Source organism: Corythoichthys intestinalis, chromosome 3 (assembly GCF_030265065.1).
Source record: "Corythoichthys intestinalis isolate RoL2023-P3 chromosome 3, ASM3026506v1, whole genome shotgun sequence".
Taxonomy (NCBI): Eukaryota; Metazoa; Chordata; class Actinopteri; order Syngnathiformes; family Syngnathidae; genus Corythoichthys; species Corythoichthys intestinalis.
The window spans coordinates 58,079,380-58,097,136 of NC_080397.1; the positions used below are offsets into that span (position 1 = coordinate 58,079,380).

At 39.5% G+C, this 17,757-nt stretch overlaps 2 protein-coding genes across 3 annotated transcripts in view; one reads left to right on the forward strand and one right to left on the reverse strand.

Moving 5' to 3' along the window:
- unga (uracil DNA glycosylase a) lies at positions 1-13,919 on the reverse strand. Its single transcript, XM_057832730.1, has 7 exons — positions 13,679-13,919; positions 13,199-13,411; positions 4,972-5,067; positions 3,883-3,980; positions 694-782; positions 434-612; positions 1-358 (listed from the first exon to the last, which is right to left on the reverse strand). The coding sequence occupies exons 1-7, from the start codon at positions 13,775-13,777 to the stop codon at positions 218-220; spliced, it is 915 nt and encodes a 304-aa protein (XP_057688713.1). The 5' UTR covers positions 13,778-13,919; the 3' UTR covers positions 1-217.
- Positions 13,153-17,757, forward strand: part of alkbh2 (alkB homolog 2, alpha-ketoglutarate dependent dioxygenase) — a 13,440-nt gene continuing 8,835 nt past the window's right edge. Inside the window, exon 1 of one of the 2 annotated variants that reach the window (XM_057832731.1) lies at positions 13,153-13,449. The gene's annotated coding sequence lies outside the window, so the exon portion shown is untranslated. The remainder of the gene's footprint in view (positions 13,450-17,757) is intronic. The other variant, XM_057832732.1, reaches the window with a different exon arrangement.

The following is a 17,757-nucleotide window of genomic DNA, read 5'->3' on the forward strand; positions in this document are numbered from 1 at the left end:
ATGCATAAAAAGGCCACACTGTAAACATTATGCAACACTAAAACTCCAGTTTAAACATTTGCATCACAACGAAGTGACCAAGTAACATTCCACAAAGGATAACAGCGTCTCTAGTGTAAAGAATTTTGCTAAAGTTAGCTTAGAAAATATAGAGAAGCTTATTAAGGAGTGTGTAGTTATTCTACTTGGCGTGAAAATACCAGACAAGAGTAACAGTTTAAAGTGCGTTCCAGTCAACAGGTGACTTTCCAGATTTCTTCAGCAGCTCATTGGCCTTTGAAAAGTGCTTGCACCCAAAGAATCCACGATGAACCGATAAGGGAGAAGGATGTACCGCTTGGAGGATGTGGTGACGTTTCTACAAACCCATGGAATGTCATCGTATTTTTTTTTCAAAACACTTACAGTAAGTCTTTACATTCACAGCACTCACCTTGTTTATTGTAGCTCCTTTCTTCTGAGCGTAGGCCCCCCACAGAATGAATACGAGGCCCTCCGTGTTGTTGCTGAGCCACTGCACCACTGCGTCGGTGAACGTTTCCCAGCCTTTGTCTTTATGCGAATTGGCCTGGTGCGCTCGCACAGTCAACACCGCATTGAGTAACAGCACGCCTGGAAAATAGCGGGTGACTCTTATGACTATTATATAGTAATATTTAAACAGTTTTGCTGACAATATTTCTCTAAACCAACCTTGTTTGGCCCACCCGCTTAGATCTCCATGCTTTGGATGCTGGAAGCCTTCAATATCATTCACCAGCTCTTTATAAATGTTCTCCAAACTGGAAGTGGATGGAAAACATTGGTGTAACAATGCAGACTAGGGCTGTCCCAAACGACTAATTTTCTCCCGATTAGTCAGCCGACTATTTTTACGATTAGTCGACTCATCTTATAATTTTTTTTTTTAAACTAATTTAGCAATGAAATTTTTTTTTTACGCTTGTCAATTCACAAAAACATTTTGGAACACTTAAATTCATGATTAAAGTACAAATAAACAGATAAATAACAATTATAAATCACAAATAAACAATGAGTTCGAATGGTGATAGAATTAACTTGTGCAAAAGAATGGAATGTAAACAGATTCAGAACACTGACTTCACCTTTCCAAAATGATTCAAAACAATCCTTTAAAAAATACCTAGCATTAATATTATAGTATACTGTAGTACTATATATAATAGTATTATAATAATTATTCATTGCCAATCAGAATTTTCATAAAGGGTGTCATTTTAAAGGTATTCTTAGTGTAGAATCTGAAGTATGTGGGATTAACTCCAGAAATCTTTATTTATATGACGAACATGACATGCTTTTGTTTTGAAATGTTCACCGGAAGTACGTTCGCAAAACCGCTAATTTAAGCTTTACACTCCGCAAAAAAAGCACTTTTTGTCATTGCATTTGTTGTCAGTAATAGATTTTTTTTTCCTTTTGCAAATGCTGTTAACCGGCCATTTTTCATGTTTGAAGTGTTACCTTTTAACTGCAAGTTTTGGAGAAGGCTGCCTGTTTTATAGCCGGCTAAAGTAGGTCGTCTTTTTTCCCCATTCACCTCAAAGTAGCAATGCTAACGTACAGTGGGGAGAACAAGTATTTTTAAGTATTTGATACACTGCCAATGGGTTTTCCCATTGGCAGTGTATCAAATACTTGTTCTCCCCACTGTATACAGTGTTTAATATAGATGTGTTTTCTTATTTTGTATGTCTGAACTTTAATACTGTGACATATTTATGTCACACTGCTGTTGCCATAGTGTGCACTTCCTGTGGGCGTGGTATTACAGTATAAAAAGGAATCTCTGTTATGTCTCTGATATATTTGATGAGAAGCACACTGAATAAAGAAGTGTTGTTCCATTCAAGTCTCGGCCTTACATGTTGTGCCACAGTCGTTGCGTGCTAAAATGCTTGCGCAACTGCATGCAGGTCACAGTGGTATCGTTAAAATGAAAGAAATGGCGAGAAGTTATTTTTGGTGGCCAGGATTAGATAAACAGATCGAAGAGACGGTAAAAACTTGTTCATCTTGCCAGAAGATTGCAACAATCCACCTGCAGCCCCACTTCATCCTTGGGATTTTCCTCAGGACCCTTGGCACCGCATTCACATTGACTTTGCGGGGCCTTTTGAAAATCGAATGTTTCTGGTTGCTGTCGATGCCCATAGTAAGTGGCCAGAGGTCGCTATCATGAAATCAACCACATCGGAAAAGGCAATTGAGAAGTTAGGGGAGATGTTTAGTCGTTTCGGAGCCCCTGCACAACTCGTCTCAGACAATGGCCCCCAATTTGTGTCAAAAGAAATGGTTGAATTCCTGCAAGCCAATGGGGTTCAACACATTAAGTGGGCTCCCTATCACCCGGCAACCAACGGCTTGGCAGAGAGGTTTGTGCAGACCCTCAAACATGCTCTCAAAGCATCACAAGGGCAAAGTACACTCCATCAGAGACTACACGAATTTCTCCTCAAATACCGAACATCTGTGCATGCAACTACCAAAGTATCGCCAGCGAGCCTCATGTTTTCTCGAGAGATACGAACTGGCATGGATCTTCTGAAAGCACCAACCCTGAGCGAGATTGTTCAAATGGATCAACGGAAGCAAGTCAAGTACAGAGACCTGCATTCCAAGAACCGAGTTTTTGCACCTGGTGACTCTGTTATGGCCCGGCGTTACCAGAGTAAGGAAAAGTGGGCCCCTGCCACCATCATTGCTCAAACTGGGCCTGTTTCCTACACAGTTCAGACAGCTGATGGTGTTTGGCGTCGCCATGTGGATCAATTGTTGGGAACATCAGACACTACTCCAGAACTGTCTATTGATTGTGATGATGCTAGCAGTGTAATTATACCAGAAATGTCTAGCTTACCGGATGTGCCAAAAATACCAGAAATGTCTAGCTTACCGGATGTGTCAAACCCAAACAATCCTGCTGTAATTGTGTCTAATTCAACCAATGCACAAACAGAACCTGAACGGTATCGGAACCTGTTTCCACAAGTGGAAAATCGGAAGTGACTGTAGAACGTCGTTATCCTAAACGCGACAGGCCGCCTGATAGACTGGATTTATAAGTAATAAGTAATGAGGGAAAAACCGGTGGTATTTTTGTGTTTATTTCTGGGACATGTTATGTAAGGGGGGAGGAGATGTGACATATTTATGTCACACTGCTGTTGCCATAGTGTGCACTTCCTGTGGGCGTGGTATTACAGTATAAAAAGGAATCTCTGTTATGTCTCTGATATATATGATGAGAAGCACACTGAATAAAGAAGTGTTGTTCCATTCAAGTCTCGGCCTTACATGTACTTAGATCAGGGTAGTACATAACAAATACTACAGCGTGTTGATGAGAGAAAACCATCAGCACGCACGCACAAATGTACGCACGCGCACGCAGCGATACAACGCAACCGTGAAAATGACCGCCCTCATTTTTATTTACCATGCGATAAATGGACTTATTGCATATCGCGACAGGCTCAGCAACTTCAATAAAACATGTCATTAGTTAGTTAGACGGACTTAACAATGTCCTGTCATTATCATTCACGGCCGACGTGCAGCCAAGCTTGGCATTGAAGAGACAGGACACAACAGTGTACCTACCCTCCTTTGTTTCTTTAAAAATAAGTCAATGTTTTGGACTCTGGTGCGCTTTTTTGGCTTTGTGCCGCTTTCCCCGCTTGCTTACCAAGCGTGCGACATTCTGAACTTTCCACGCATATATTTTTTTAACCCTTCATTAGCCGTCGACGAGATGTTGTGCTCGTCGACGGATTTACGTCATCGATGACGTCGACCATGTCGACTAGTCGGGACAGCTCTAAGGCAGACAGTTTAAATCAAGGACATTTAGGTAACCTTGGAGGAGGAGGCACTGGTCTTTTGACACTGAAACACAATCCATGGGCTTGATTCGGACCATGATACGGGTCCTGACCGAGGATCACCACTTTAACCTGGAGGGAGAGAGGAAAGTCTACAGTGACTTGACAAGATCTGAGCATAACAGGTTTGTCATCCAGTGGCCTGTTCTACAAAGCCGGTTTTCTGGCTTATCAGGGTAACTTCGAGAGTCACTTGATCACGTGCAGCCTAACTTCCTGGCAAACCGGGACTACGAAAGGTGGATATTTTGATGTACTTAGATTCTCGTTTATTTAATTATACAGTTTGAGGCTCAGCTCAGGTATTTAAATTATGTTCCTTATCCGATGACTCGATTATTCGAACTAACTAGTTCATCCATTGATCGACTACTAAAATAATCGATAGCTGCAGTCCTACATCCTTCATTCAAATAAATGGTCGTCTGACCCTCATATTATATTTATAGATCATTGGTGCCACCACCCTGCCGCTCCTCATACTGCATTGAGCAGTTGCTATCTGTAAACATGCTAACAGATGCTCAAACGTGCAACCATTGACTATTTTTTACACATATTCTCCATGATTATGATGGGTCCGCTTCCAAAAGTGTGCTCAAACATAACATAGTTTATTAACTAATAATTTAGATAATATTTCTTTCATTATTTAAGTTTTCTTTCGGACATCGCTTGTCAGTATTTTTCCCGATGTAAGAGTCTTGGCTCAATTAAGGTCGGGAAATGTTAGTTGACTTCTGGAAGTATGCTGAGGCAGATCGCCTTTCGTTTTTTCGCCCAAGTGTTTCCTATATTTGGATTCGACCAAGAATTTTGCTTTCAGGACATCTCTACAAAAAAATGACAGATAAAAGTTTGCATCAACATGACACAAACTAGAATAGTTTCGCTTCATAAAAATCTGAACGGAACAGGATTAGGGCCACTGAAGAAAAAGATGGAATTGAATTTTGCAGTATTAATATGGTGGAGGCCCGATCCAGTCATTGTTATTATTAATCATCAATAATAGGTGTGATTGGTTGAAGAAAGGTAGGACAGGCGGATCAAAAAGACTTACATCGTTGACCTCACACATTTGTGTCCAGGTGAAGACGTGGTCGGCAGGTGGGTACACAGTGTGACATTTCCTTTCTTGGTTAACAAACTGCATCAACTGGTGAGTGAAAGAGTTGTGTCAATAAAAGTAGTCTGCCGTGTGTCACACTTTTTACGTCAAAGACATTTTTTCAACACCCCCTTTATGGCATAGCCAAAAGAAACAAAAATATGTTTTACACTCTGTAACACTACTACAACATTACTAAATGAAAACAAATGTCTCTTTCTACTTCTTCTGGCACGAATATACATTCTTCTAATCATTTTGTGCACCCATTAAGTTGAACTCAACAGGGCGCCGTTTGTAAAGCAGCAAATGCTGAAATTTGTGACATTTTTCTCACATTTAGTGTCACACAGTGTTTAAAATGCGGTGTGAAAATTTTAGTCACTTTTTTTGCCCATTTTCAACTAAAGATACACGATAATATCGGTCACCGATAATTATCGGCCGATAATGGCAATTATGACGTCACACAGATAATCCAGATACCGTAATTTTCGGACTATAAACTGCTACTTTTTTCCTTCATTTTGAATCCTGCAGTTTATAGTCCAGTGCGGCTTATTTGTTGATTTTTTTTTTTTTTTAGGGGCGGGGTTTAATAGGCAACACATGCCTCCTAGCGTGCATTGCAGTACTATAGATGTAAATAACAATCAAAATTCATCTTCTGTGCTAATTAATTATTCAGTTACTGTTCCAGTTTCATTAATTGCTTGTTATGGTATTTGGTAACACTTTATTTGACAGCAGCGTCATACGACCGTCATAATTATGACATGACACTATCATGGGCATTACTGAATGCTTATGACAATGTCATTAAGTGTCATCAGGCAAATTATGTTACTAACTCCATTTATGTCCAGCTCGGATCTTTTACATCCATTCAAAAGTGAGATAATTTGCCGAATAACACAAAATGACATCTGTTAAAGCATTTATTAATGCTTGTGACAGTGTCATGTCATAATGACAGTCTTATGGTGCCACTGTCAAAGTGTTACCAAATAACATAACTAGCAATAATGAAACAACTGGAACAATAACTGAATAAATAATTAGCACAGAACATGAATTTTGATTGTTATTTACATCTGTTGCGCTGCAATGCATGCTAGGAGGCATGTTGGACAACAACAGTGTTGACAGCAGGTTGCTGAAGGGATTGACTGTCTCCCTCAAGGGAGCAGTGATGGCCAAATGAAGCTTCTTGAAGCAATGAAGATTAGGAGCCAATTGGTTCAAAGCTTCATGGTGACCGTCGTATGATGCCGTAGTCTAATGAAATGTTACTGGTTAATATCTTTTGGTGTAAATATCCCATAATACAGTGAGGACAGCTGCGGCCTATAGTCCAGTGCGGCTTATCTATGAACAAATGCCGTTTTTTGTGTCACATTTGGTGGGTTGCGGCTTATAGTCAGGTGCGCCTTATAGTGCGAAAATTACGGTAATAAGAAAATTCAACCGATAATGCAATCCGATAATTATATACTTGATTTAGCCTCCAAATGTGCGCAACCGAAGAATTCGGCACGCCGCCTCATCAACCCCTCCTCTCTCTGAAGCCCCTGAGGGAGGAGGGGCTGAGAAGGCGGAGTTACACGACAAGAAGCAGTTGTATATTATGGCGGCTGTTACTAAAAAAAACAAGCTCTCGCCATCTGCGAAACATGCACCGTAGAAGTTCCACGAGGTGGAAAGAAAGCGTCCTCATTCAACACCACTAACCCAGCAGCCATTTAAAACTGCATCACAAAGATTTTTGGAATGAATACGAGGCTGCTGCTAGCGGGAATGCTAAAGCTATCGTAAACACAAACTAAGCAAAACTACGGGGCTTGTGACGATACAGAGTCGGGTTGTTTGGGAATGCAGCCCAAGGCGGGTGGTAAACTCGCATCTAAGGCTAAACAGCGGCGAGACTCGAGACCGATAGTCGACAAGTAGCCGTCTTCCGACAGAGCCCGCCGCTCTGGCCGGTCCAGCAGGCCGTTGCGGCGAGGCGGGCTGAGCCCGGTTCCCTGGCGGCAGAACCTCCGGCGAACACCCCGGTCTCTCGAGCGTTTCCCGAGCGTTTCATCCGGAGCAAAGCCAGGCCCCGAATACGCCGCGGCGAACCGGCCGGATTATCCGGTACGAACTTAGCTGCCGCCGCCGAGACAAGGCCCCATTTTTTTTTTTTTTACCGAAATGACCCGAGAGCCAAAGCCCCGGCTAAAAAAATAATGCAGTTAATACGACCACCATTCTTCATGAAAAACATGCCAATCACATTTTCACCACGGACATTTGGACAAGTGATGTCCAGTAAGCAAGCTAATCATGACGGCACGGTGATTAGATGATAATTTAAACATGCAGAAAAAAAGTCAGTAATGCATTCAGTATGTAAAAGGACGAGCGGTCAGATTAGTTTGCAACGCTGCCTTTATTTTCGGCTTAACAAAACTCAGGCACAGAACAACAAACACGGGGATGCTAGCTCCAACTCCATCCAAATAGTACTGCCATGTATCAGTTTAGCTGCTGTAAAGCAAGTGTCGTGAGTAGGGTTGTTCCGATCATGTTTTTTTGCTCCCGATCCAATCCCGATCGTTTTAGTTTGAGTATCTGCCAATCCCGATATTTCCCGATCCGATTGCTTTTTTTTTTTTTTGCTCCCGATTCAATTCCAATCATTCCCGATATTTTTTCCCCGATCATATACATTTTGGCAATGCATTAAGAAAAAAATGAATAAAACTCTGATGAATATATACATTCAACATACAGTACATAAGTACTGTATTTGTTTATTATGACAATAAATCCACAAGATGGCATTTACATTATTAACATTCTTACTGTGAGAGGGATCCACGGATAGAAAGACTCGTGACTTTGTATATTGTGACTAAATATTGCCATCTCGTGTATTTGTTGAGCTTTCGGTAAATGATACTGTAGTCAAGCCCAAATGCACGATGGGAAGTGAAACCATGACTGTGCGTAGTGCTACCAATTGATATATCTTCATATCATTGGAAATAACATAGGGTGTTAAGATAAAGATCAAATGGTACCTTGCTTCCCCACATTGCTTCCCATGATATTTCTAACCGTAGGGAGAGGGATTGTAAGGTTTTAGCCAATTAAAAAAAAGCTCCAAAGGCTGCCAAAATTCATTCTACTCATTTTACGCTGCCTTTTATCTCTCTATATAAGTAAAACGGCGCCATTACAGATTGAGCGCGACAATGCATGAGTGGGTCGTGCAGCGCATGCATTAATTGCGTTAAATATTTTAACGTGATACATCTTTTAAAAAATTAATTACCGCCGTTATTAGGATAAATTTGATAACCCTACCATAACCCTAAACTAAAGACTCTGGAAGAGTGAAACATATTATGTCTGTAAAGTTAAATACAATTAGAAAACGATTTTATTAAAAAATATATATATATATTAAAAAAAGGCATGGCCGTTTTTTTTTTTTGCTGATTCCGATACTTTGAAAATGAAGTGATCGGACCCGATTGATGAGGATGCCGATCGATCGGGACATCTCTAGTCGTGAGTGCCGCAAAGGTAAACAAAGTGCTGCAGAATGGGTACATGACATCTCGCTCTTTTGAGTTAATCATTTTTACAGTGTGCAACAAAGCATATAACATTAGCAATCACTTTTCAAATTATTTAACTTATTTGTCTGCTCAATTACAGTCACAGTGGATAATCGAAACTTATTGGCACTTACTTATCAATTTAAATATGCACATTCTTGTTGTAATAACAATACTATTCTGTAGCCACAAATATTCAAAATCTTTCCTTCTTCCAATTTTTTTTTTTTTTTAGGATTAAGTATAATAATTTATTGCTTAAAATAAGACTTAAGATTATTTTCAGCTAGCTATTTTTCTTCCAAGAAATCAGAGAAATACACTTGAAGTGCTGCCAGATAATTTCACCTATTTCCAATAGATTGACACCTAAAACTGACTAGTTTTGAGGAGGTGTGTTTTTGCAGTGTAGTAATGTTATATATGTTAGGAATGGCTTACTATTAAAGGCATTTTTGTTTACGCTATAAGTAATTGTTGCCAAAAGTTTACCATTACACAATGTCAGACAATCTGTCATTATTTAGATGTTGGAATTGACTACTTGTTCATATTTTATGTTGGGGAAAAAAAAGCAATAAATTATATTTTTGCACAGTAATATTTTCTCTTGTGTATACTTTAAAATTTTACATAAATCTTTTAATATAATTATTGGCTTGGTTATCGGTATTGGTTGAAAAATGTATTATGTATTATCGTGCATCACCATTTTCAACATTATTTAGCAACTTAAATATTTTTAAATAATAAGTATTAGACTTAAAGGTTTGAATCCGGATCTAATCAAATGTTAAATACAAATCTTGTATACACTCCTGATCAAAATCTTACGACCGGTTTAAAAATGGCAAGAATTTGCATTTTGCACTGTTGTATCTTAAGAAGGTTCTAAGTAGAGTATCAAAATGCAAAAAGAAGAAATGGGAACAAGAAACCAAATGTTTTGAGCAGGCAATTTATTGAAAAGAACAATTGAACTGAAATAGGCTGTTCATCAGCTGATCAAAAGTTTAAGACCACATCCTTTACAAGCCCAAATCTGTGCAAAAATGTGGACTCCATGTCATTCTCTGTCAAGTAGTCACACTGTCAAGACCTCTTGATGGGAAAAGCAAAAAAAAAAAAAAAACACTGCCTTCGAACGTGGCAGGATTGTTGAGCTGCATAGACAGGGCCTCTCACAGCATGCCATCGCTGCTGAGGTTGGACGCAGTAAGACAGTCATTTTGCATTTCTTAAAAGATCCTGAGGTTTATGGAACAAAAAAAATCAAGTGGTAGACCCAAAAAAATCTCACCGGCACTGAACCGGAGAATCCGAAGGGCTGTCCGTCAAGACATGGGACGATCCTCATCCCAAATTAAGGCCGTTACTGATGCTGACGGCAGCCCAATAACCATCAGACGGCGTCTGCAAAGGAACTTCAAAAACAAAAAAACGTCTTCAAAGGCCACGGCTCCTTCAACGCCACAAAATTGCCTATTTGGCCGTAGCAAGGGATCACTAAACATGGGACGTTCAAAGTTGGAAGAAAGTTTTATTCTGTGTTGAGAAAAAAATTTAACCTTGATGGTCCTGATGGCTTCCAACGCTACTGGCATGACAGGGAAATGCCACCTGAGATTTTTTCAACATGGCACAGCGGAGGGGGCGCCATCATGATCTGGGGTGCTTTTCCTTTGATGGAACACTGGAGCTCCAGGTTGTGCAGGGGTGTCAAACAGCAGCTGGCTACGTGGAGATGTTGCAGCGGGCATCCCTCATGACTGAGGGCCCTCGTTTGTGTGGTGATGACTGGGTTTTTCAGCAGGACAATGCTGCAATTCACAATGCCCGAGAATAACATCACTCTTTTGGATCACCCTGCATGTTCCCCTGATCTAAATCTAATGGAGAACATTTGGGGATGGATGGCAAGGGAAGTTCACAAAAATAGACATCACTTCCAGACAGCAGATGGCCTTCATGAAGCCATCTTCAGCACTTGGAGCAACATTCCTCCAAGCCTTTTGGAAACACTCGCATCAAGCATGCCAACACGAATTTTTTAAAGTAATCAACAATAATGGTGGAGCTACTCATTACTGAGTCTGTTTTTAAAACTTTAATTTTAGTTTTTTTTTTTTTTTTTAGCTATGGTCTTAAACTTTTGATCAGCTGATGAACAGCCTATTTTAGTTGAATTGTTCCTTTCAATAAATTGCTTGCTCAAAACATTTAGTCTTGTGCTCTCATTTATTTTTGCATTTTGAAACTCTACTTAGAACCTTCTTAAGATGCAAAAAATTGGATTTTGCACTGTTGTAATTGTTTAACTGGTCTTAAGATTTTGATCAGGAGTGTATATAAAAAAATTAAATTAAAAAATCCAATAAAAATATAAGCAGTTACTCACAATGTTACTCATTACTTGAGAATTCTTTTCACCAAATACTTCTTTACTTGTACTTGAGTACATTTTTTGGATGACTAGTACTTATACTGTTACTTGAATACATTTTTGGGCTACTTTACCAACCTCTGGCAATATGCAAATTCACATGACTGGTAAGTAACAAAGTAAAAGATGGAACAGCTCAGATTGTGTTTGCATTAGAGCTGTCCCGACTAGTCGACGTTGTCGACGTCATCGATGACGTAAATGCGTCGACGGGTAATGACGGGTTAAAAAAAATTACATGCGGATAAAGTTTAGAATGGCGGGCGCTCGCGATACAAGCGGTTGTTACTGGCACCCCCAAGGGGGCCGCTGTTATTTCAATGTGACCGGCGTTGTCAAATTGAGCAGAGGAAGAAAGTGGGCGAGCAAGCGAGAAAGAGGGAGCGAGATTGGCGAGTTGGAAAAGTGCGCGGGTAGCGCCGAGTTGAGTGGCTTCATCCCCCACGTTTTTGTTTAGGTCAATAAAAGTATCCTTAAAGAGCCATCCGACGCCTCTCGGTGTTTTTATGCACGCCGCCGCCTTCCCGAGGAGGAAATCGGACGAACCCAGACGAACCGACGACAACGAGCCAAGTGAATTGCCGGTGAGGAGTTGAAAACACCGCCAATTTCCAAAAAAGGCCAGAGATGGTAACACGTGAAATCGGCATAAAGCCAAAAAAGCGGAGCAGAATAGCCATAGCCTGGAATTATTTCAAGGAAAATATGGAGGGTGCCACTGTGTGTACTCTTTGCTAAGCTGAGCTCGCATACCACAGTAGCACGTCAGCTATAAACGAACACTTGGAGCGCCGTCACCCAAGTATAATTTTCGAAGACAACAAGAAACAACAAGCTAGCGGATTGTAAGTCCATACAACTCTCTAACGATTTTTTAAATGGAAGTTGCCTTTATGTGCGTCGTATCAACGCCCATTTTTATTTAATAAAATAATTAATATAATTTTATATTTTTTTAAATTATTATTAAATTTATTAGGATCATGGAAGCTCCCACTTAGGGAAAATGTATACATATATCCTTTATATACATAATATAATAAAAAATATATATGGAAACACCACTGGCCTGCTTACTGTAATCCATGACTGCACTAATGTTGGTTATTTAATATTATAAAGTTTTACAAATAGTAGTATACTATAAAATTAATACTATATACTTATTTTTTGTTACTGTGGGTATGTGTGCCTTTCATTCAAAATAATTGTGGTAATATTTCAGTGTGCCCTCTGCGTTATCTTCAGGTTAAAACAAACAAAAGTTGAACATTTTTTCCCCTCCCCAAAAAATGCGGAATGCACACCGGAAAGAGCATCTGAACTCACACAAAGTATTCTGAAAATGATTGTCCAGGACATTGCAATTAATTTGAACATTTATAACAATATAGACATACCACAAAAAGAGTAAGAATTGTTTTGACTCCTGTTAAAAAGGTGAAGTCACAGGGTTTCCGTTTACATTTTTTGCACCAGTTAATGCCAGCAGCATTTGACCTCATTGTTTGTGATTTATTATTGATATTTATGTTATTTATTTATACGTTAATAAAGAATTTAGGTGTTCCAAAATGTTTTTTTGTGAATTAATAAGCTTTAACAAAAATTTTCTTATTAAATTAGTAAAAGAAAAAAAAATAATTATTAGATTAGTCGACTAATCGTAAAAATAGTCGGCTGACTAATCGGGAGGAAATTAGTCATTTGGGACAGCCCTAGTTTGCATATTAGCTAAATATTTAGTTTCACCAGTTTGGGAATTTAAGATTTATATTTAAAGTTTACATTTTGGATGTATATTTAAGATTTAGATTTAACATTTAAATTTAGGATTTAGATTGAAGATTTAAATGTAATATTTAGTTCTGGATTTAAACATTTAAGTCTAATGTTTATTTTTGAAAAATAAATATTTAAGTTGCGAAATAATGTTGTAAATGTGCGGGGAAAAAAAAAAAGTGACTAAAAATTTCACACCGTATTTTAACCAATGTTGTGTGGCGCTAAATGTGAGAAAATGTCGTAATTTTCAACATGTGCTCGCTGTCTCCACGCCCTAAACTTGGACAAACACTGCTATCGACCAATATTATTAGTCAGTGACAGTGGCGTATGGCTCACGTACTTGTTTGAAATAGAGTTTCCCAAACTCAGCAGCCAGTGCCTTTCGCCAGCTCTCCCCGAATCCTGGAGGGGTTTGGCCGGAAGCGAGCTTCTCTAGTGCCGCCTTCTTGTTACGGGCGATCCTGTCAAGCTGTTCCTGAGAAAGAGAAGCCGATATGGAGCTGGAGGGCTCCGGTTCAGGCTCCGGCTCCACCGCTGAAGACTTGCGCTTCCGCTGCATTTTTGGATGGAAATGAACAAAGCAAACAGGAGGTGAGAATTTAGCACGAAAGTGAAGTACAGGGCTAACCTGTCGACACAGCAGTGCTAACATGTTCACGTTGTATTATGAACACTACACAGCAGTGTAGCGTTTCTGAATGCAGCTTAGTTGTCGCTGCACATGAGGAAAAACGTTTAAGCTAACACGCAGCAGGTGCTGTTTAGCTGCACACGTGAAAAATCTATCCTTGCAAAGCGTACGTTAAAAAAAAAAACTCACCGAGTCTTTAACATCATGCGCCACTTCGTTTACATTTTTGCCAGACTTCTTTTGGGCGACAGGCGAGAAAAATGATTTAATAGTTTTCTGCCCGATCATGTTGTCGCTTGGGATGTAAGTGTCCGAACATCAATTTTTTTTATGCTGGTAGACCCTTCTCGTCCTCACCGAACAGTAAAAGAATTTGGCGCCAACCAAACATGAAGTGACGAAATATGACGACGAGCAGAGAGGCGTTCAAGACACACTGGTGTTTTCGCAACTCTTTTAACGCTAGGACGTTTCTTCTGTTGCATTCGAGGAAGGTGGGAAGTCGGACTTACCTCACTCGGATGATACCAGTTGGGACCGCAACGCGTTCCAAGCAAGGGCGTAGGTTCGGTCTCAACATTGGTAGGGGCGATATAACAGCTGAACCTACATGTACACTTTTTGCTGGGGACAGGACATTAATAAGACCAAACAGATTGGGTGAACAGCATAGGCAGTTTGACCTTTGGGGCAGGGGGGGCACAATATGTTGATGACCGTGAAATGCAGTGTCAAAAATGAAATTAACTTACAAGAATATCTATAATAATAAGTTGAAAATGAACGTTTTTTGTTTCCCATCATTCTTGAGGGGAATTCTAAATCAGGCTGCTTAGGACACCTATACTTTTCGCCAAGATTGTCATACATTTAAGATGGTACGCCCGCCGGTGTTGTGCTAATGTAGGTTTTAAAACAGCCATGTCCAAAGTCCGGCCCGGGGGCCAAATGCGGCCCGTGGTCACATTTCATCCGGCCCCCAGCCTCTGCCATAAAATCAATAACGTCTGGCCCGCACACAGACTTAATGAATTGGTCAGCAGTACTGCTACCAGCATATGAAGTAGCTTACACACTAAATGCTGCTCCTCTTTTACCCACTAAAAGGCAGCAGCACTCTAAGCAACATTACCCCGTGTCACCCTTTACTTCCAATTTTCTAAAGTGGCGACAATCAACAAAAAAAAAGTTGACTGCGACTGCCGACGCCTCAATGATAGGTGGAAAATTGACTATTTCTTCATTAAAATACGCAACAACTGTGTCAGCCTCATTTGCAAAGAGACAGTCGCTGTTTTTAAAGAGTTCAATGTGAGGTGATATTACCAAACAAGACACGCTGACATGTACGACAAGATTATAGGGAAGAAACGCAGCGAGAATTTGAAGCAACTTGAAGCTAGTTTAATTTCACAGCAGTGGTATTTCGCAAGGGCCTGAGTCGAAAGAGAACGCCACAAAGGCTGGTTGCGAGATTGTTGTAAAAAAATAATAAAGCAAATCTGACACACAGAATGGCTTGCTAAAATTTGCTTAAATATATTGTTCTATGCAAAGGACGTCAGCCAAGGTCGCCCCCCCCCCAACATTTGTACCACAACAAATCTGGCCCCCTTTGCAAAAAGTTTGGACACCCCTGTTTTAAAACATGGCCCATTCATAAAAAACAACAACTTTTTTTTTCTGTCATATAACGTAACATACGTACTGAACGTAAAAAAAAGGCAATGTTTCACTGTTTTACTCGTAGGATGACCTATAACTGTTATTACTGTAATTCAAGTCCTGTATGGAGTTTCTCCTGTTTAGTAAGCGTCAATGTCCAAAATATATAACTGTGGTTCTTTTCTGGCTTCAATTAATCGTTTTAAGTCGACATAACTAATGTGTGTGTGTGTGTGTGTGTGTGTGTGTGTGTGTGTGTGTGTGTGTGTGTGTGTGTGCGCTCCCGCAGCCAGGGGATACAATTTTTGACGGGGGTTACTACATTGGCAAGACACCAGTGGTGACTCTGTTGCACAATTAGCATCTTTAGTGGTGCAAATTGAAACTCCGCCTACCATTTTGGTGGCACTCGCTGGTGTTTCGTGGTCCACATTTTCAATCCTTGGTTCTTGCTAAGTAGTTGTTGCTTTTGAAACTTAAGTTTGAAAAAATTATATATATCCATCTTGCCTCTTTGGTCCTCGGATGGTTTTGGCTGAGCAAAGCAAATGACCGTCTAAGGTGCTAGTCACATGATCTGTTCGAAAAATAATTTTGATTATAAAAATCTCTTTTTTTTTTTTCATTGAATTCATTTTTGTTGTCTGTTTAATTGCTTCACGACTTTTATAAACAGTATTTTACCAGAAAACTTTTAGAATCATATGTAGGAGAGTCAATTGTATGCAATGACAATTTTCGGCCACCAGGGGGGACTTATAATGACTTTCACGTGTATTGGTTCAGATGATACACCGTTCGATTCAAATCTTGTTTTTTTTAAAAAACTACTAAAGAAACATTTTGAAAAACTTCCAGAAAAAATGTCTGGATTTTATTAGCAAATTGCAATATTTGAACATATATTAAAATACACTTGTTAATAATCTAGTCTGTCCAAGTAAAGAAATTAAATATAACTGAAAAAACTTGTTAGTCAGCGAATAACACACAAAAAAAAGTTTGGCAAGTCTAATTAACATTAACAGTAGAAAACACATACAGTTGTATGAAAAAGTATCCGCACCTTTTGGAATTTCTCACATTTCTGCATAAAATCACCATCAAATGTGATCTTACTTTTATCTTATTGGTATCTGATTTTATCTGTGCTTGTGTCTGTTTTGCTTTTACTCTTTTATTTTTAGGCTTTTTATTTATTTCATTTATTATTATTTTTCTTTTTTGGCAACGTGCACTTTGAGATTTGTTTTTCAAATGTAAAGTGCGTTATAAATAAAATGCATTATTATTATTATTATTATTATCTATGTCAAAATCACACAGATGAAAAAACAGTGTCTGCTTTAACTAAAACCACCCAAACATTGATAGGTTTTCATATTTTAGTGAGGATAGCATGAAAACAATGACAGAAGCGGGAAATATAAGTGAACCATCACATTTAATATTTTGTGGCCCCCCTTTAGCTGCAATAACTTCAACCAAATGCTTCCTGTAGCTATAGATCAGTTTGGCACATAGATCAGGACCATTCGTCTCTACAAAACTGCTGCAGTTCAGATTCCTGGGATGTTTTGTATGAATCGCTGTCTTTAGGTCATGCCACAGCATTACAATAGGGTTCAAGTATGGACTTTGACTTGGCCACTCAAGAACGTGTATTTTGTTCTTCTGAAACCATTCTGAAGTTTATTTACTTGTTTGTTTTGCATCGTTGTCTTGTTGCAGCATCCATCCTCTTTTTAGCTTCAACTGTCTGACAGACGGCCTCAGGTTTTCCTGCAAAACATCCTAATAAACTTTTGAATTCATTCTTTCATTTAATGATTGCAAGTTTTCCAGGCTCTGAGGTAGCAAAACAGGCCCAAATCATGATGCTCCTGGGGGTGAGGTGTTGATGTTGATGAGCTGTTCCATTTTTCCTCCACACATGACGTTGTGTGTTTCTCCCAAACAATTCAACTTTGGTTTCACCAGTCCCCAAAGTATTTTGCTAAAACTTCTGCGGAGGGTCTAGTGCCTTTTTGCGAACATTAAACGAGCAGCACAGTTTTTTAGGCAGCAGTGGCCTCCTCCGTGGAGTCCTCCCATGAACACCATTCTTGGCCATAGTTTTACATATAGTTGATGTGTGCCAGATATTGGACTGTGCCAGTGATTTCTGTAAATCTTTAGCAGACACTCTAGGGTTCTTTTTTTACCTCTGAGTATTCTGCGCTGAACTCTTGGCATCAACTTTGGTGGACGGCCACTCTTTGGGAGAGAAGCAACAGTGCCAAACTCTCTCCATTGGTAGCCAACTTCTCTGGCTGTCGATTGATGAACATTCTGACTTTTAGAGCTGGTTTTGTATCCTTTCTCAGCTTTATACAAATCAACTATTGTTGTTCCCAGGTCTTCAGACAGCTCTTTTGACCAAGCCATGATGCACATCAGATAATGCTTCTCATCAAGACAATTCTTAACAGGTGTGTGTTCTATAGTGGGCAGGGCAGCTTTAAACCACTCATCAGTGATTGGGCACACACCTGACTTAAAATGTTTGGTAAAAATTGGTTTGAATTGTTCTTTAAGTCTCCTTTGGCAGAGGGTTCACTTAC

What these genes read in the sequence shown, in the direction of transcription:
- unga (XM_057832730.1), bottom strand. Translation starts at nt 13,777, where the DNA reads ATGATCGGGCAGAAAACTATTAAATCATTTTTCTCGCCTGTCGCCCAA. An exon ending in CCAGTGCCTCCTCCTCCAAG is followed by an intron (nt 783 to 3,882) that starts GTTACCTAAATG and finishes ATCCACTTCCAG; the next exon opens with TTTGGAGAACATTTATAAAG. An exon ending in AAGCGGGTGGGCCAAACAAG is followed by an intron (nt 613 to 693) that starts GTTGGTTTAGAG and finishes GCTATTTTCCAG; the next exon opens with GCGTGCTGTTACTCAATGCG.